General features: G+C 40.9%; 2 protein-coding genes across 2 annotated transcripts in view; both read right to left on the reverse strand.

The window, feature by feature from the left end:
* The window catches only part of ucp1 (uncoupling protein 1), a 28,999-nt gene extending 27,183 nt beyond the window's left edge, over window positions 1–1,816 (reverse strand). Inside the window, exon 1 of the mRNA XM_034188561.1 lies at window positions 1,805–1,816. The gene's annotated coding sequence lies outside the window, so the exon portion shown is untranslated. The remainder of the gene's footprint in view (window positions 1–1,804) is intronic.
* The window catches only part of tbc1d9 (TBC1 domain family, member 9 (with GRAM domain)), a 68,764-nt gene that overhangs the window by 6,281 nt on the left and 41,514 nt on the right, over window positions 1–20,969 (reverse strand). Inside the window, 12 exon segments of the mRNA XM_034188560.1 lie at window positions 234–302; window positions 3,111–3,197; window positions 8,071–8,136; window positions 8,259–8,499; window positions 8,726–8,794; window positions 10,004–10,102; window positions 10,221–10,350; window positions 15,567–15,665; window positions 15,667–15,698; window positions 15,700–15,851; window positions 15,946–16,063; window positions 16,147–16,361. Coding sequence (XP_034044451.1) covers window positions 234–302; window positions 3,111–3,197; window positions 8,071–8,136; window positions 8,259–8,499; window positions 8,726–8,794; window positions 10,004–10,102; window positions 10,221–10,350; window positions 15,567–15,665; window positions 15,667–15,698; window positions 15,700–15,851; window positions 15,946–16,063; window positions 16,147–16,361 — 1,377 coding nt within the window.

The raw sequence follows: 20,969 nt of genomic DNA on the forward strand, positions 1-20,969 counted from the left end.
CTAAAAGAAAAATAATTATAGATTACATTATATACAAGCAGGAGGAATGTTCTGTAATACTGCACATGAGTGTTCAGGTGATGTTGTACACGAGTGTACATAATGTGTAGTATTACTGCAAATGTCTGAAAAACTGTTACTATAAAGATATTAATGATCTGAGTGATGTGGGTGGTCTGCTGGGAGCAGAGTCTGACGGGAGCAGAAAGGACGGACCTGCAGCTGCTGCTCACCTTTCTCAGTCTTAAATGTAACTCTGACGAACCCGTCGTCTTTCTCAGTCCTGCACTTTGAGTCGTGTCCTGAGGGGAGAAAATGTGATTTACAAAACAAAATACTTCACTTTCTGTACTGACATGAATGCATTTCTGCAAAGTGACAGATTTCCATGAAAGCAGTTGTACTGGTCATTAACCTGCAGACATACAGTAGTGTTCAGAATAATAGCAGTGCTATGTGACTAAAAAGATTCATCCAGGTTTTGAGTATATTTCTTATTGTTACATTGGAAACAAGGTACCAGTAGATTCAGTAGATTCTCACAAATCCAACAAGACCAAGCATTCATGATATGCACACTCTTAAGGCTATGAAATTGGGCTATTAGTAAAAAAAAAAAGGGGGTGTTCACAATAATAGTAGTGTGGCATTCAGTCAGTGAGTTTGTCAATTTTGTGGAACAAACAGGTGTGAATCAGGTGTCCCCTATTTAAGGAAGAAGCCAGCACCTGTTGAACATACTTTTCTCTTTGAAAGCCTGAAGAAAATGGGACGTTCAAGACATTGTTCAGAAGGACAGCGCAATTTGAATAAAAAGTTGACTGGAGAGGGGAAAACTTATACACAGGTGAAAAAATTAGGCTGTTCATCTACAATGATCTCCAATGCTTTAAAATGAACAAAAAAACCAGAGACGTGTGGACAAAAACGGAAAACAACCATCAAAATGGATAGAATAATAACCAGAATGGCAAAGGCTCACCCATTGATCAGCTCCAGGATGATCAAAGACAGTCTGGAGTTACCTGTAAGTGCTGTGACAGTTAGAAGACGCCTGTGTGAAGCTAATTTATTTGCAAGAATCCCCCGCAAAGTCCCTCTGTTAAATAAAAAACATGTGCAGAAGAGGTTACAATTTGCCAAAGAACACATCAACTGGCCTAAAGAGAAATGGAGGAATATTTTGTGGACTGATGAGAGTAAAATTGTTCTTTTTGGGTCCAAGGGCTGCAGACAGTTTGTGAGATGACCCCCAAACTCTGAATTCAAGCCACAGTTCACAGTGAAGACAGTGAAGCATGGAGGTGCAAGCATCATGATATGGGCATGTTTCTCCTACTATGGTGTTGGGCCTATATATCGCATACCAGGTATCATGGATCAGTTTGGATATGTCAAAATACTTGAAGAGGTCATGTTGCCTTATACTGAAGAGGACATGCCCTTGAAATGGGTGTTTCAACAAGACAATGACCCCAAGCACACTAGTAAATGAGCAAAATCTTGGTTCCAAACCAACAAAATGAATGCCTCGCAGATGTGAAGAAATGATGAAAAACTGTGGTTATACAACTAAATACTAGTTTAGTGATTCACAGGATTGATGAAAAAACAGTTTGAACATAACAGTTTTGAGTTTGTAGCATCAACAGCAGATGCTACTATTACTGTGAACACCCCCTTTTCTACTTTTTTACTAATAGCCCAATTTCATAGCCTTAAGAGTGTGCATATCATGAATGCTTGGTCTTGTTGGATTTGTGAGAATCTACTGAATCTACTGGTACCTTGTTTCCCATGTAACAATAAGAAATATACTCAAAACCTGGATTAATCTTTTTAGTCACATAGCACTACTATTATTCTGAACACTACTGTATGTGCTACTTCCTCATTATGCAAACCACTGACATGTTACTATTCTTCTGCAGAAGGCTTTTACAGAGAACACACCAGTGATCCTGACCTTTTGACGCCAAAGCCAGTAGGTTTATTGGAGTGATGATGATTGACAGTATAAATGAAGAAATGAAGGCATGTACTAGGTTTGATGACACTCGGACAAGTACAACTGAAGCGTCATTCTTGGCACATTCCTGACATTCTTAACGTGACTTATCGCATTTGAATAGGTTTCTTAATAGTACGTGTTGGTGCGTGACATTCGTGATATTCATGTTTTTGGCTGTCAAAAAAAAAAAAAAAATGTTCCATGAATGTCACACACTACCCTCATTTCGCCTCATGTCATGGAGGTCGCAACCGAGTGTGTTGATCTTGATTAGTGGTGATCCTTAATAGAGCATGACAGCGTTCTTCTCTGCTGTGTGCACAATTAAACCCTGCTGCACCACATTCAGTTTCATTGCTGTAGTATGCCGAAGGAGGACAGTGAGTCGGCTACAAGTCTTGTTCCAATGTTCATCAGCGCACTCCTGCAGGTGTTCCACCTGCTGCTGTGCCTGATGTTTGGAAAACAAGCGAGACGAGAGCCGTGTGGAGCTACACATCTGTCTCTCTCTGTCTCCTCCTCCTCTCTGCGCCACTCCACGTCACAGAGCTCAACTAAGCATGCAGTCACAAAGTTTTTCTGCTGTGGATTTTGAGGAGCAAACTGGAGCAATCTGAATTGTTCAGCAATTTATGGTAGGATGAATATGGGCGCAATAGCGCGCAACAACACGGAACATTATTCTTGACCATGTGTAATGGTTCCTGATAATTCTCCAGCAACACGTGCCATTAATTGTAACGCATGGTAACAGGTTGCAGCAGTTCCTGAGGACACCTGGTGCCTCTGCCTCAAATCATCACATTCGTGATCAGCAACCAAAAATGTATACTTCGTGGCATTCATGACTTGTCGTTATGCGTAAATGCAGCATAAGCAGTTAAATCTTTCTGCACCTATTTAATCTAAACTGGTTATCCGACTGTAAATGTATGTTCCTCTATTGAAATTAGAAGTTAGATTTTTTTTATACTGGCTCACAACACCAACAACAATATTAATAACAACAATTATTATTATTCATTCATTTCTATTACCACTTACTCCAATCAAGGCCACAATAATTATTACACACTGTCATTTAAAGAGCACTTCTTACCATGGGAAGTTTCTGGAGTGATGTCTTCAAAGAAATACTGGGTGGCCTCAAAAGCAGAATCAGGCTCTTCCTGTTCATGAATGATCTCTGGAAAAAGAGAGATAGTCATGATTTATTAATCTATTTATTATTATTAATTATTATTAAGGAGTTTAAGCAGCAATTATTGCTCAAGGCCATCAAATATAGCCATCCAATCCAGTCTCACGGCATGTCGTGATTCAGCAGCACGAAATATACATTAATCTATTGGTTTCTGATATTGTTACGAAAAGTGCAAAATGTTCATCATGGGAGCACGATTTTTTTGTAATTCATTCCGTGACGGCTGCATGAAATTAAAAGTGAAGCGGGGGGTCGGGTGGTTATAGGTAGGGTTACGGGAAGGAATAGGGTTAGGTTATAGTTAAAGTTAGAGTTGGGGGTAGGGTTAGTAATGGTAAGTTGATGATATAATAATTGATCAACATATTGATTTATTCTGCATTACAGAAAGCTGGTTACAGCAGGATGAATGTTAGTTTAAATGAGTCAACACCCCCGAGTCACACTAACTGTCAGAACGCTCGTAGCACGGGCCGAGGCGGAGGATTAGCAGCAATCTTCCACTCCAGCTTATTAATTAATCAAAAACCCAGACAGAGCTTTAATTCATTTGAAAGCTTGACTCTTAGTCTTGTCCATCCAAATTGGAAGTCCCAAAAACCAGTTTTATTTGTTGTTATCTATCGTCCACCTGGTCGTTACTGTGAGTTTCTCTGTGAATTTTCGGACCTTTTGTCTGACTTAGTGCTTAGCTCAGATAAGATAATTATTGTGGGCGATTTTAACATCCACACAGATGCTGAGAATGACAGCCTCAACACTGCATTTAATCTATTGTTAGTCTCGATTCGCTTTGCTCAAAATGTAAATGAGTCCACCCACCACTTTAATCATACCTTAGATCTTGTTCTGACTTATGGTATGGAAACTGAAGACTTAACAGTATTCCCTGAAAACCCCCTTCTGTCTGATCATTTCTTAATAACATTTACATTTACTCTGATGGACTACCCAGCAGTGGGGAATACGTTTCATTACAGTAGAAGTCTTTCAGAAAGCGCTGTAACTCATCACTAATTGAAGAAAATAAGAACAACCCCAGGTTTCTTTTCAGCACTGTAGCCAGGCTGACAAAGAGTCAGAGCTCTATTGAGCCAAGTATTCCTTTAACTAGTAATGACTTCATGACTTTCTTTGCTAATAAAATTTTAACTATTAGAGAAAAAATTACTCATAACCATCCCAAAGACATATCGTTCTCTTTGGCTGCTTTCAGTGATGCCGGTATTTGGTTAGACTCTTTCTCTCCGATTGTTCTGTCTGAGTTATTTTCATTAGTTACTTCCTCCAAACCATCAACATGTCTATTAGACCCCATTCCTACCAGGCTGCTCAAGGAAGCCCTACCATTAATTAATGCTTCGGTCTTAAATATGATCAATCTATCTTTATTAGTTGGCTATATACCACGGGCTTTTAAGGTGGCAGTAATTAAACCATTACTTAAAAAGCCATCACTTGACCCAGCTATCTTAGCTAATTATAGGCCAATCTCCAACCTTCCTTTTCTCTCAAAAATTCTTGAAAGGGTAGTTGTAAAACAGCTAACTGATCATCTGCAGAGGAATGGTCTATTTGAAGAGTTTCAGTCAGGGTTTAGAATTCATCATAGTACAGAAACAGCATTAGTGAAGGTTACAAATGATCTTATGGCCTCAGACAGTGGACTCATCTCTGTGCTTGTTCTGTTAGACCTCAGTGCTGCTTTTGATACTGTTGACCATAAAATTTTATTACAGAGATTACAGCATGCCATAGGTATTAAAGGCTGCAGTGGTTTGAAACATATTTATCTAATAGATTACAATTTGTTCATGTAAATGGGGAATCTTCTTCACAGACTAAGGTTAATTATGGAGTTCCACAAGGTTCTGTGTTAGGACCAATTTTATTCACTTTATACATGCTTTCCTTAGGCAGTATTATTAGACAGCACTGCTTAAATTTTCATTGTTACGCAGATGATACCCAGCTTTATTTATCCATGAAGCCAGAGGACACACACCAATTAGCTAAACTGCAGGATTGTCTTACAGACAAAGACATGGATGACCTCTAATTTCCTGCTTTTAAACTCAGATAAAACTGAAGTTATTGTACTTGGCCCCACAAATCTTAGAAACATGGTGTCTAACCAGATCCTTACTCTGGATGGCATTACCCTGACCTCTAGTAATACTGTGAGAAATCTTGGAGTCATTTTTGATCAGGATATGTCATTCAATGCGCATATTAAACAAATATGTAGGACTGCTTTTTTGCATTTGCGCAATATCTCTAAAATTAGAAAGGTCTTGTCTCAGAGTGATGCTGAAAAACTAATTCATGCATTTATTTCCTCTAGGCTGGACTATTGTAATTCATTATTATCAGGTTGTCCTAAAAGTTCCCTGAAAAGCCTTCAGTTAATTCAAAATGCTGCAGCTAGAGTACTGACAGGGACTAGAAGGAGAGAGCATATTTCACCCATATTGGCTTCTCTTCATTGGCTTCCTGTTAATTCTAGAATAGAATTTAAAATTCTTCTTCTTACTTATAAGGTTTTGAATAATCATGTCCCATCTTATCTTAGGGACCTCATAGTACCATATCACCCCAATAGAGCGCTTCGCTCTCAGACTGCAGGCTTACTTGTAGTTCCTAAGGTTTTTAAGAGTAGAATGGGAGGCAGAGCCTTCAGCTTTCAGGCTCCTCTCCTGTGGAACCAGCTCCCAATTCGGATCAGGGAGACAGACACCCTCTCTACTTAAGATTAGGCTTAAAACTTTCCTTTTTGCTAAAGCTTATAGTTAGGGCTGGATCAGGTGACCCTGAACCATCCCTTAGTTATGCTGCTATAGACTTAGACTGCTGGGGGGTTCCCATGATGCACTGAGTGTTTCTTTTCTCTTTTTGCTCTGTATGCACCACTCTGCATTTAATCATTAGTGATTGATCTCTGCTCCCCTCCACAGCATGTCATGTTTTTCCGTAATTACTGTATGGCTTTGCCTTACAATATAAAGCGCCTTGGGGCAACTGTTTGTTGTGATTTGGCGCTATATAAATAAAATTGATTTGATTTGAAGTAAAAAAAAAAAAAAAAAACCCAGTCACAAAAATTTGAATACTTTTGTGACAGGAGCACGAAAATAACGCAAAAAAATGTGATACTGGGTTGGGTCATCAGGTATTGAAGACTTTGCGTCCATCTGTCTGTCTGTGCTCAGCATAAACCCAGTCCTATTGCTGCCAGGGTCCTCAAATTCAGTGGACATTCTTGGTACACAGACCTTGGACAGGTTTAAAGATGGCTAACCTTGACCTATTTTAAGAGGTTAAAAAGTCATTCTGTTTCAATCTGTTTGGGTTTTTGGTTTTTTTGAGGGGCAGGGGTGACAGCCAATCAGAGTAGAGTGGCACGTGACGTCACTGGCTGGTCTAGCTAGCTGCAAGCTGTTTCATTTGTGTGTAGATATGACCTCTTTCTCATATATTATGTAAAAGCTAGCAAGAAATAAACACTTCTAAAACTGAAAACAACGTTTTTGTAACCTGATAACACTTTTGGAGTGAGTTACAAGACATTTTTCAGACATTAGCGTGCAATGGTACAAAACGTATGGAACCAAATTTGCACGGTAAATGCAATGCAACAAAATGGGACAAATAATCCATGTCACGTGACATACAAAGCACCAATCAAATGACAAGGATCTCCTCAGCCGTTATATAATCACTGCGATATAATTTTGCGATTTAAACTTTTTTTGTGAATCCCATTTTAAAACAAGTTTCATGATTGACAGGACACATGCACTTTGAGTAGATCTGTGATGTATGTTTTTAAGTAACGAAATCAGCTATTAAAAATTAGACGTGAGCTAATGTTAATCCAGGCAAAAGCTATTTTGCTAGGAAGAACACAATCTGGAATTTCTGTTACTGCATAGAAATTTATTAGCATTCATTCGTTATTTATTTATTTATTATTACCATTACTATGATGGATGTGTAGGAGAGCACTGTTTCCCAAAACAAAAGTCACATGATGTTGGCAGTGACATGCTTGGGCCTGAACCTGGAGTGGGGGGGAGCTGTCCTTGCACATAGTCCAATGCACCTGGGCCTAGTGCGAGTATGCCCTTAAAGAACACTGAGGCCATGCTCAACAGGCTGAACACCAGACGTCCACCATCGTTCTCCACTCCCACAACCAACACTGACTGCAGATGTCTCCCCAATGCACGAGTCAGGGTTTTCAAGAAACACTGGAGAAGCTATCAGTGGATTAAAGCATGACAGTCTTCAACAAGACAGTATACGTTTACATAATCAGAAGGCTTAACACCTTTGGAATGCTTGTGGTCACAATGAAAGACATCTGTCCTATCTTGAAACAAAAGTGACCCAACATTCCAACTATTGTTGGCCACCCAACATGACACTTTTCCATAGTGACATGTGGCAGCAAGAGATCCTGCTTCTTATAAACCATGTCGTATTAAACAGTCTTTCTTGTTGAATGTTGCACCATCATTAATGGTGGCTCCACAAAAGTTACTGCCATGTTTGCACAGATAAATCAAAGATCCAGAAAGGAGACATGAAAATTCAGTAAGGTATATCTTATAAATTATATTCCAATTCTAAGGTGGAACTATGCCAGCATACAAAGGTATATCTAAATATCTAAAAAGGAAGAGTAAAATAGGAGAGTAGAAAAGAGTAGAGTAGAGCCACTTAGGTGCCTGGTCTTGAGAACCAGGGATGGTGATTAAGTCAGTTGTTCCCAAAGATAAATGTTGCCTGTCTAAAATACGGTCTTTAGTTAGTTCTGACATAGATACACTAAACTGCCTTCAATCACACTCACCAGGTAAAACGTGCATCTTGTACAGGAGCTTGAGTTTCTCTGTGAGATCACCATGGCACAGAACACCTGCAAAACCCAAACAGCTGTTAGAAATCCATAATGCCTGAACTACTTCAAGATGTGACTCAGTATCATAGCCATCTACTGTCAGGTTACAAAGAATTACTTTCCTTTTTTCATCTACTTACTCAAGCCGCTGATGAACTCGCGGAAGTTGATGAGGGCATCCCCATTTTGGTCAAGGAGATGGAAGAAGCGCACGGCCAGAGGATCTGAGTGGGCTCCGTTGGCCCAGGGGAACAACAGGTTGAACAGACCCTTGAACTGCTCTATATCGATGCGGTATTGTTCCAGGTAGGGCAGGCTGGGGTCGTGGCGCTCTGTGGAGTTACTGCTACCGCCCCAGTAGCAGCTGGTCAGGTGCTCAGTCTAATTAGAGAACAAGAACAGTTTTTTTAAAAAGAGGGACACAGTTTAAAATACACAGATATACCTGGCAAACGTTTCTTACAAGAAAGAAGCACAAATGCTGTCTACTTCAATTTTAACATAGCAGCAAGACTGAAGAAGTTCTAAAGAATGCAAATAGGTCTTCAAAGACTGAAAGGATGCTTTTAGAAGGTCCGGCAGCAAGAATGGCTCAGCTGTCTCTCACCTTGAAGAGGATGTAGAGTTCCTCCAATTCATCAATACTGAAGGGAGTCTCTGTTACAATAGTTCTGACCTGAAACACAACACAGATAGATACATTCTGCCATCTAACATCAAAGACAGTCCAACTAATAAATAATACACTGAAGAAATGAAAAGTCACCAGACACTTCAGACTAGGGCCCAGGACTTTATGACCACACAGGATGGCATAAATTTATTTTTAAATACAGACTGTGCTTTCTGCCACTGTGAACACTGGACTATATACGCATGCTCTATCACTGCATGTTCACACAATTCTATGTTGTTTTACTTCTTTAGTATGGCTACTGAGTCTGGTCTGCTTAAGGTTTCTTGCAAACAAACAACCGACGCATCACAGCAGTTTCACATACAAATAAATACATGACTCACTTTTGCACACTCTGGCTGACACTCCATAATGTCCATATTAATCAACCCTGAATTTGATCCCTGGAGAAATCCCCAAAACGATCCCCCATTGTTTTTTTTCCTCTTGTTTGCGTGGACACGATGCCACTCAATGCTCAGATTAGACAGACAACCCTTACCAAAAGTAGTATATGCAAGTATGTTCAAGTATACTTCTAGTTTACTTTTTATATACTTATCAGTACTATTTTTTGGTAAGGGAACAAATACATGTGCTAAATGGAAGCAGTACTTTGTTCTTCACATCTAGTGTATGAGGAGATGAATTTAATTATAATAGATCCTCAACTTTAAAATTCTATTTTAATATCATAAAAAACTGTCATTTGTGAGAAGTGAGTTTTTCCCTCTTCACCCCTACACTAGAAAATAACAGTTGGCTACTACATTAATGTTTAAAATACCATTTACAGCATCTTTAAATACATTTATTTTCTTCTTCTTTACAATTTATTACAATGTAATTTTATTATCTTGCACAAAGTAGATTTTTGCATTCTACCCAACTGTGCTGTTTCCATAAAGGTGCAGAACTTGCAGGTGTAGTGAAAAGTGTGCCGACAGTGGGAAAAAACATGACAGGAACAAAATAAAAAATATCCACAATCTGTTTGGGGTTCAGAAGATTAAAGACATGAAAAGAAAATTTTTGAGCCAAAAAGAGAATTTTGGAGAAGCTCACAATCCATACACCTTTTTGACTTTTAGCATCTGTGAAACAGACAAAGAGAGCGCGATCACATAACCTATGCTGTTTTTACAGAGCTTCAGAGGAAGTCATGTCTGTGATTTGAAATTAGAGAGTGGACTGGCAGCGAGACATTACCACGTTGCGTTTAATTGTGTCTTCAATTGTCTGGATGACCCTCAGTCTTTGTTTAAAACGCATCTGTTCAATCACGTCTGCACGGATGGAACCAAACTTCTGTTTGAAAAGGACAGAGAGGAAAAGAAAAGGAAGGGAGATGGGTTAACTGGTCCATGACCTAAAGTTTGCACTAAGACCGACCTCAATAATCGACATGTTGGTCCTGGATAAGTACCTCGTAGCAGCTGCGGACCAGGTTGAAGATGTCGACCTCTGGATGTGGATCTCCATTGTCTGTCAGTAAGGAGTGCAGGTGAGGGATGGGAGGGAGTGTACTGTCCTTATTGGTCACGCTGTCCAGGTACCTACATACATGAAGTTATATTTTGTAAGAAAATGAGCTGGCACCAGTAATGTAATTCATAATGTTGTGAGCGCTAGCAGAGTTCACATCTTGTATAACATCTCGAGTACAAAAGGTTTGGGGTCCTGAACATATACATTTGAGTATGGGAACCAAAAAGCTGCATGTGATGTAAACATGTGGTGCATTCACTACGGGGCACCAATAAGAATGGCCAAAATTTGATTTCTGCCACATTTTGAGTACATCAACCAGACTAGTGTCAAATATTTCATAACAAATTAGCTTTTCATTATTGACGACCCTTAAGTGACTACTTTGAGGACAAGTTCATTTCTGAATGGACTAAAGTTAGTGCCAATATAAGATATCACCATCATCCCAAAGACAATAACCAAAATCTAAACTTCAGACCACCAACTATTAACATAAATGTTGATTTTGAGCCAATACATTATCACAACCAGAGACACAGGTATGTCAGCAAGAAATACTAAATATAGCAATGCCACTGGCAACATTATTATTGTGCACCAAATACCACAGCAAGTTCCTTGTATGTAAATGGTAAATGGACTGCATTTATATAGGGCTTTTCCATCTGCATCAGACGCTCAAAGTGCTTCACACATCAATGCCTCACATTGACCCCGACATCAGGCTGCTGCCATGCAAAGGTGCCCCCACACACCGGGAGCAACTAAGGGATTAAGGACCTTGCCCAAAGGGCCCTTAGTGATTTTTCGGTCAGGCTGGGATTTGAACAGAGGATCCTCTGGTCTCAAGTACAACGCTTAACCACTAGACCATCACCTCCCCTATGTGAAAACCTACTTGGCAATAAATTCGATTCTGATTCTGATTGAATAATACAGGAAGTAATTTCTTTTCTTGTTTATGCACCAACGACACCAGATCAAATTCCTTGTATGTGAGAACTTACTTGGCAATAAATTCAATTCTGAAAACCAATCCAGCCATCTCTTCATTGGACTTATCACCATGATCCTCTTGTGTACTTCCCACTGGCACCAGGGCACCTTTGACTTGCAGACCAGCAAATCAGATTGGTTTGGAAAAATCATCCATCGGAGTCCATCAATTTTCAACAGTCTCCTGATTCAGGATGAGTACGTGCCCATAGTAACTGAAATGTTTGGTACCTGTACGCATTTAATGACAACAAAATCTTATTTGCTCCACAGACTGTTGTTGTTCATTCGGCTGCTCCCGGTTTTGTTCGGGGTCGCCACAGCGGATACAGCCAGATCCGCATTGGTAATTGCCACAAGTTTTACACCGGATGCCCTTCCTGACACAACTCCAGTTTTACCTGGAGAAACACACACAGCCGCTGGTGTTCCAAAGAGGTCTCCATTCCAAGTACTAACCAGATCCTGCTCTGCTTAGCTTCTGAGATCTGACGGGATCAGGCTGACACAGAGCAGACCAGCTGCTCTGATGCTGTGTATTGCAGCTGGCACAGACTTAATTACTCAAGTACTCTTGTTTTCCATTTAAAAAAATAAGGGCTGATGTATAATCAGAACCTGTCCTGACCTTAGTTCCTTGGCTATGGCAGTGATGTTGATAAAATGCCTCTTATTTAATGCACTTGTTCCAGCCTCCATCCAGAGTACCAGGGATCATCTCGGAGTGGTAGATGACAATGACTGCAATACCTGCGTCTGAAGTTCTTATGACAGTGTGTAGGTCTGGTCAGTCACTGCTTCTGCATGCAGTACAATTTTGGAGTCTGCTTCTGGGTGATTTGATGTCAGATCTTCAACATATTCTTGCCTGATTTCCCCATCCACTGAAATGAAATGGTAGCATGCCCCTGGAATATCAAGGTACAGATGACGATTTCCAAGGAGTGGAACATGTGCAGGGATCTGCCATTCATCACCAAGAAAGAGGGGCAATTGTTTCTTGAAGGATCTTGACTTCAGTGCTTCACCCATATCCCTTATCAGCAAATACGCATAACCCCATATGCCTTCTATGATATGATAACCAGCTCTTAGCAACATGTCTGGATAACACCGAGAAGGAGTGCTCCAGAATCAAGTGCATTCTTTTATCACATTAATACTATTTTGAGGCAAAAAGTAGAGTCTAAGAAAATTTTTGGAGACAAAGAAATGTTAAAAACACTCATTCATCTCACTCACAGTCATCTTATCTGGGGGCGGGTGCAGGGGCTACAAGCTTTAGCAGGGGACCCCTAACTTCCCGTTCCCTGAACACATTGACCACCTCTGACAGGGGGATCCCGAGGCGTTCCCAGTGCCGCTTTGTCAAAAAAAATGTGGCACATGCTCATCCTGAATCGGAGACTGTTGAAAAGTGATGGACTTCCGATGGATCTGGTTGATGGTCACAAGTCAAGGTGCCCTGGCGCCAGAGGAAAGTACACAAGAGGATCATGGTGATAAGTCCAATGAAGAGATGGCTGGATTGGTTGTTTCATGTTTTTTTTACCGTAAAACCCAACTAGTTCCTGTATTAACAGAATCAGAATCAAGTTCATTGCCAAGTAGGTTTTCACATACAAGGAATTTGCTATGGTATTTGGTGCACAATAATAATAACACTATGTAACAAATTTTTATTTTTGTTTTGTTCCTGGGTACACAGTGCGTTTTCCGAACCTGTTATGCCTTAAATAAATAGAAAATAGCTGTTATTCCACAGAAACTTTGCTTCTGTGATCAGGACATGATATTTTGAAATTTGTCTGTTTTCAAGAATATTCTCGATTCGCCTTCACTACTACTGAGTAGTCTTCTAGAATATTCTTTAACTGCTAGAACTGTCCAGAATTTCCTAGAAGTTTCCAGAATTATCTAGAAATTCCAAGAAACTTTTAGAACTTTCTAGAACGTTAAAAAAATAAAATCAAAGTTTGTGCTGATGTAGTCATTTTTCCATAGACTTTAGACATAAGCAGTTGAAATATAAATAAAGCCAGGAACAAAAATTGTGTTACACAGTGTAATAATAGTGTTGCCAATGTTGCCATTGACACTATATTAACATTTCTTGTTGATACACCCGTATCTCTGGTTGTGATGATTTATTGGCTCAAAATAAACATTTTTGTAAATAGTTGGTGGTCTGAAGTTTAAAACAATTGGATTTATAAAACTGAGTAATTGAAATTATTGTCATACAATAATAAAAGTCCTTATTAAGCAATACTTATTTGTGTGGGAAAGTCAATACTAGTAACTGGTTTTTCTTTGTCTCCAGAAAACAATTCATCTTTTAAGTAATGATAACAAATCTGGAAATTACAGGTTATGCGGGCATAGCTGTTTGCCTGTGACAATTAACCTATTCAAACATTTATAGAACATTTCTTATAAATCAACTTTAAGAGTAGATCATCTTTATTTGGGATGTTACAAAAGATATATTTTTCATTGTTTCATCTTTTGCGCCACCTATAAGCCACTGTGAAATGCACCCGTCCCCATAAGTAGTCACTTATGAGTGATCAATTATTAAAAGCTAATCTGTTAGGAAACATTTGACACTAGTCTGGTTGATATACTCAAAATGTGATAAATACAATTTTTGGCCATTTCCTAGTGGTGCCCTCTCGTGAATGCATCACATACAGCACAAGTTTTTTGTTATTTAACCTTTATTTAACCGGGTTACTCCCATTGAGATCAAGATCTCTGTTGCAAGACAGACCTGGACAATTATAAAGTTTCCAATTCACCAAGCCTGCATGTCTTTAAATGTGGGAGGAAACCGGAGCACCCGGAGGAAACCCACGCAAACATGAGGAGAACATGCAAACTCCACACAGAAAGGCCACAAGTGGGAATCAAACCCATGACCTTCTTGCTGTGAGGCAACAGTAATCCACTGTGCTGCACCAAGTTCCTGTTTTTGGTTTCTCACACTCTTCTGTTCAAACTCAAGATGTGATCTAAACCTCTACTAGCTCCTGTACTATGAAGGCCAGAGGATCATTTGGTACCAAAACATCCAGAAAATAAGTACTCAAGTCCAGCATATTGATATATAGTCATTGATGAATTCACTAAAATGTAGTACAAGAAATACTCAAGTCCATCATTTTTGAGCAAGAAGTTCTTAATTCCATGGTGGACCAATCAAACTGATGGTATGCGTCATGTGGCAAGCTATTAAAAATTGATAGTTGATTTTGTTGTATTTCTGATCTTGTAAAATGTTAATACAAACTGTTTGCGCAGGAGGACTTTCCTGTATGAGAGACATATAACATGTGGCATCAAAGTTAGGTGTTTCTGCCTAAAATTAAGCCATGAAAGGTGACGAGACATAGTAAGACTGTTTGGCAATCAAAATGAGCGGTCAAGGGCTTTGTACGGTTAAAGTACCAAAGTCCAGCCATTTTGCCTCAACAGGCGCCATAGTATACTACCTCTAAAAATATATATTAGCAGCATATTTTCAAAACTTTAACCATGAATTTCTTAAAACTGTTATTTTGTGATTCAAGTACTTCTTGTACTCTGGTGTTCAACAGGAATAAGCAGGTACATTGGTACATACAAATGCTTCAACGAAGAACCAAAAATCTCTTTCACATTCGGCTCAATCTGTGTTGACTTTGTTTGTTTTCATATCTGTTCAATAACGGTATTGGTCAGGATTTCTCGATGTACGCACTCCCTCAGTGTCCTTCTGCTTTTCATTCCAGAATGCTAAAAGACATTTGTCCTTATTTGTGCAGGACTGCAGCCTCATTTTGCTTAGTGACCATACTCGCCTTTAAGCGCTGCGTCTGTGCACAACCAAATAGTGTTTATACACAGCTCACAAGGCTTACGTGGTGTCCTTTCAGGGCAATAATGGATTATTAATGAGTATATAGACACATTTATCAACTAACCCCTTAAGTTTGTACATTTGAGCGCCACAGAAACAAATGTATTCGGTGTGACTTGCTGACATCTTATGGTTAATGCCTTCTAAGAATTACATTCAATGTAACTGCAACAAAGATGAAAGTTTTCCTGAATTGCCAGATTTCTGGATGTGAAATGTACCTATATTTATGCTGACATGGTGTGCTTGACTAATGCCAGGTCATATTTAGTTATGCAGGGCTGCATAAGTAATTTATCTGACTGCATCAGCCTGAGGTTGGAGTCCGATTTATTGGACAGAATGCAGCTGAACTGAACCATTGCTGTGGTGTCTTTTGAGTACCTGCCCAGTACGGTCATGGCCTCTCCATCGTCCTTACAGCCTAACAGCTGGTGGATGTTGGCGTGCAACACGGCCAGGGCTAGCTGGAAGATGACTTTATGCCATCATAAAGAAACAATCCACCACCACCACCCGCGCTCTCAAATGGCATGACGGACAGGAAGAGGGTGAGGAACCAGGACAGTGATATAGTAGAGATGACGCCAAGGTCCTGCATACAGTCGTACAGTTGAGGGACGTATTCCCGGGCCAGCTCCTCAAATACCCCCTGGTCGACTAAGGCTCCTGAGGAAGACATCCAGACAATACACTGTAAGAGGATTGGGCAACGAGTAAAATTTCAAATTAAAAACACACATGAGCATATGTAAATACTGACCTACGACCCTTGTGTTGTAGTAGTCAGGCAGCATCCTCTCACAGAGTGCCACCAGCAACCAAAAGGCCTCCTCTTCTTTAGCATAGAGCAGTAGAACTGATGTCACGATATTCATGGCCTGTGGAGTCAAGGTATCAGAGAGTAAATGTGAAACTACTCATTCCATCTTGGGATAGCCAGTTCATGTGGAAGCACGTGTACCTGACAGTATCCAATGTTGGGATTTCTGAAAGCATAGGCAGTCAGGACCCTGCGGAGGGCAGCAATACCCATCTCGTTCTGAAAGGCCGGGTGCTCAGGGAGAGAGCGGTGCAGGTCCCTCTCAATCTCTTCTGTTGCCAGGTTGTACTTGCCCATGGACTTCTCCACCAGGTCTTCATAGTAACCAGGATGGGTGGCCATCTCATTGACTGCCCCTTGAGATACACATGAGCCAGTTTAAAACTTTACCTGGACAGTACATTTAAATTATAACAATTGCTACACACAGACATGCATATAAATGCATGTGTATACACTGTATATATGGACTGGGTGTTGTGTAGGGCAGTGGAAATCAGCAGCTTAGGTGTCTTTGTCGATGAGGAAAAGTTTATCGAGCTTGACTTTCTAGATGATGCACAATGTGAGGAATTGGAGTGTCTGGGTTTGTGAGTGTCCTGGGTCAAGACTACAGTTAAGATCCAGGCTTAAAGACTTCCTGCACTCAGCTATGAGACGTTTATCTATATGCTGCAAGCTTGTAGTGTCCAACTTGGACATGCACTAATCGTGGCAGTGACATTCAAGTCCAAGGGTCCTTGGCCTTTGAGACTGAGTGACACCTGGAAAGAGGCATTATGAGCTTCATGGGGTAATTCAGAAGTGTCTGGCAATGCCAATACCTCTGCAGGAGGATGATGTTCCAAGTTTTTAGGGTCCTGATGCATCCTGCATGCAGTCAGCGAGTTAAGGCAATGAAAGTAAGTCTTTGGTACGAGGTCTCTTCAGAGGATCCTTGGGAACCACTGGAATGACTTCCTATTAAATGAATAGTTACTAAGGAGACTTGGACAAGGAGTACTGCTACCACTATCAGGGAACATCCGCTCCAAAACTGGCCATGCAGCACATTTCTCTGGTGTTGATCCAGTACGCAGAGGAGGTGAAAGCCAAGTGAACACAGGTTTTCGCTAACTGCGGCAGATACATGACTACTTCTGAAAGGTGGGGATAGAGCTGCTCATTGACAATCAATTTCTAGTAAATTGGTGCTGAGCCATGTCACAAAGAATGCAGGTAAGGCAAGATGCAAATTGTATAGTCTTTGATTTCAAAATGGACTTCATTTATATAGCACTTTTCCATCTGCATCAAACGCTCAAAGCGCTTTGCACATCAATGCATCACATTCACCCTAATGTCAGGCTGCTGCCATGCAAGGCACCTATTACACACCGGGAGCAACTAGGGATTAGGGACATTGCCCAAGGGCCCTTATTGATTTTCCGGTCAGGCTGGGATTTGACAGAGGACCCTCTGGCCTGAAGCTCAATGCTTAACCACTAGAAAATCAAGTTCCCACAGGATTTCAAGAAGGTTATTTACTTTTACCGAAGTGAATATTCACACATGTACATGTGTCGGGATACTGTCCAAGCTACCAGACACTTGTAATGCTATTTAAGCCTATGTGGTGGTAATAATCAGTTTACTTTGAGGTTTCTAGGTTGCCCCAAGCTGTTACGGCACACTGCCGTGTGGGCTTGACAGTGTTCTTGTTCTAACTCAGTACTGGACTGATTAATATCAGTTTTGTCCAGAATGAAAACCCTAGAACATCTACGAAAAAGGCCTAAAGCCCCTTTCACACCGGGGGTGCTCCTGGTTGCGCCATGCGTCATTATGACGACGCCGTGTGGAAGCAACTCGGTGCTGAGATGATGCAGCTCGGCACCACAACAGTGCGAGGGGAGCAAAGGAGGAAGCAAGTCGGGCGCCGAAAAATTAAACCTGTTTAATTTTTTTGGCGTTCTGTGCTCGACGCAGAAAGGAAGTGGTTCCAGCACAAGTCGGGGCAAAGAGGCTTAACTCGGGGCAAAGAGGTGTTACCCGGTGTGACTCGGAAGCCAATTTATGATTCCTGCTGTGTTCCATTGTTCCTGCAGTATAAATCACGCAGGATTGTTTTTATACTGTGTACTCAATGCAGTAAAAACTACACGCTGAAAAAAAAAAAAAAAAAAAAAAGACCACAGAAAAAAAAATGCTGATTGCAGCTCGGCTCCTTCTCTGTGTGGAGCTGTCTGGTGAAGAGAGGCACTGAGAAGCAGCTGCAGATTCTTCTCTCACAAATGTGTTTAAATAAAATCCATAAAAGTCCTGCTCACAGACTGATTGCCAGAAATATCCAGTAAAAAGTCCGGACATCTCTAGTCCACTCATGGACGTTCGTTCACGCACGCACATGTGAACAATTAAAAGAAAAAAAAAAAGTCTGGCTGCAGACATTAGTTCCTTGTTATCTTCTCAAACTCTCACATCACAGTTAAAAAAAGGACATAAGTCCTGAGACAGGACATGTCAACATCAAGTAGAACTCCAGACAATCTCCACATTTGCATCTCACGGTCAAGGAGGAAAGATAAACTATAACAGTACTCAGAGCGCAGCCCTGCAGCTCTGCACAAGAACAAATATAAAGTAGAAGAGAAGTCAGAGTGCACAGTCTGTCTGCAGCCAAACTGTGCACTCTGACTTCTCTGTGCAGAGAACCTGCAGGCTGCGTTCTCACCTCCTCTCTGCCCCCTGCTGCATGCACCTGACGCAGTCGTCATGACACCACAGGAAGCAACTGGGAGCAGCCCCGGTGTGAAAGGGGCTTAAGTTGCAAAGTCCTAGAGTTCCGCTTTAAGGTGCCTTCTAGCAAACCATTTAAGAAACTGCATAAACAGTAATGTAACTACATGGTGCTTATGGGTTTCTTATTTCAGGTTATGATCCATGTCTATATAATAACAACCCAAAAAGCATTTGTACTTGAGATATCAGTTAAACCTTTACTACCTCCCACATAGTCAGGCAACTTGTTTTTCAGATGTCTGACTTGCTTCTTCAGAAACGTGGCGAAACTGGTTTGAACACCCTTTGTTCTGCAGATAGAGTACTTATGCAAACGTGTTCCTGACTCTGTTGTAAATTAAGTGACCCTGCAGATTTCAATTTATTTTGTTTATACAGCACCACATCACAAGAAAGCTGCCTCAAGGCGTTTCACACGTGTAAAGAGGCTTTCACAGTGGCGTATTCGTACAGCTGCTCATTGCAGCGTTGTGTTTCATTTAAATACGCCCGAAATACACGCGTACTCAGCCTTTAACAGTGTTCGTTCATACTTGCAGCTGCGTGTGTTCGCGTTTTAATATGTACACACAGTTGCGCGTGCCATGCCGCACCAGTTCAGTGCTATTTTCTGCCTCTGTGGAAGTGCGCTCTATTCTCTACTGCATGGTGTGGTGTGGCTCAAAAAAACAGTCATTTAACATTATTATTATTATTTATTATTTTTTTATGCAGCGAGTGCGAGTTTATTTAGAATCACAGCTCTTTTCAGCTTTGATCAGACTGATCGATCAGGACGTTTGATGAGCGCACCGACATGCAGTGAGTGTGCGTTTATTTTAAAAAGTCACAGCTCTGATTAGACACACACAGAGAGAGAGAGTGAGGAAGGGAGGGAGAGCGCGCGCACGAGAGAGCGGTTTTATTTTATTTTATTATAAGGAGTCTGATAGAGGAGAGAGAGCGGTTTTATTTTATTTTATTATAAGGAGTCTGACAGAGGAGAGAGAGCGGTTTTATTTTAAGGAGACTCAGACTCCTCAAAATAAAACCGCTCTCTCTCTCTCTCTCTGTCTCTCTGTGTGTGACACACACACACACACACACACACACACACACACACACACACACACACACACGTTTTATGAAACGATGCGACACAGTGAAAAAGTCCTGTATGATAAAGTGAAGTAACGATCTTGCAGTATTTATAGCTCCAGAAGAACAACAGGGAGATGTGAAGTGGCGTACAGTACTGTGTTGAAGCGTGGGCGGGCTCACAATAGCGGACAGTAGCACGGCGCTGCGTGTACTCGCGTGAAGGCTCCATGCTGTGCTGTACACTGAAGAAAATTAAACAGGTTTAATTTCTTCCATCCTACGCACATAGCCCTCAACATACTGCTGCGTATTGAGAAAAAACTCCTCGTGAAGTGGACGGAGAGCTGCTCATTACAGCGTAGATAATACACTGTAATGAGCAGCTCTACGAATAGCCACTGTGAAAGCTCCTTAAGGTCTACCCTTGCCAAACCCACCTGAGCAAGCACAAAGGCAACAGAGGTAAGGAAAAACTCACTCTGATGATGTTGAGGAAGAAACCTCAAGCAGACCAGAATCAGAGGGGTGACCCACTGCTTAGGCCATTCCAACAGTTACAAGGTTTTTACAGTTCTGGTTTTTCTTGTTTTCTTCAGCTTGAAACAGGAAAAACCAGAATATCATCAGAAACAAAGTGCATTATTGAGATGAGCACGCAGTTGCTGTCGCCACAGGCAGGGCATCGTGAGATAAGTCTAGCACCCTGGGGTGCAGGGCCAGCGCTAATTAGGGAGGTGCCAGTCAGTGAATAATTTTATAGGTTGCTAACAAAGCCTTAAAATCTGATCTCACTGGGACAGGAAGCCAGTGAAGAGAGGCCAAAATTGTGTAATGTGGTCAAACTTTCTGCTTCTTGTCAAAATTCTGGCAGCAGCATTTGAACAAATTGGAGAGCCCTAATGCTGGACTGCAGTAAACCAATAAATAGAACACTGCAGTCCAATCTAGAAGAGACAAATGCATGGATCAGGGCCTCAGCAATCAGCCATAGACAGGATGGGACGAATCTTCGTTATGTTTTGAAGGTGGAAGAAAGCAGTCCTCATTATATCTCTAATGTGGAGGTCAAAGGACAAGGTAGGATTAAAAAAAAAAAAATCAAC

Source organism: Thalassophryne amazonica, chromosome 15, assembly GCF_902500255.1.
Source record: "Thalassophryne amazonica chromosome 15, fThaAma1.1, whole genome shotgun sequence".
Taxonomy (NCBI): Eukaryota; Metazoa; Chordata; class Actinopteri; order Batrachoidiformes; family Batrachoididae; genus Thalassophryne; species Thalassophryne amazonica.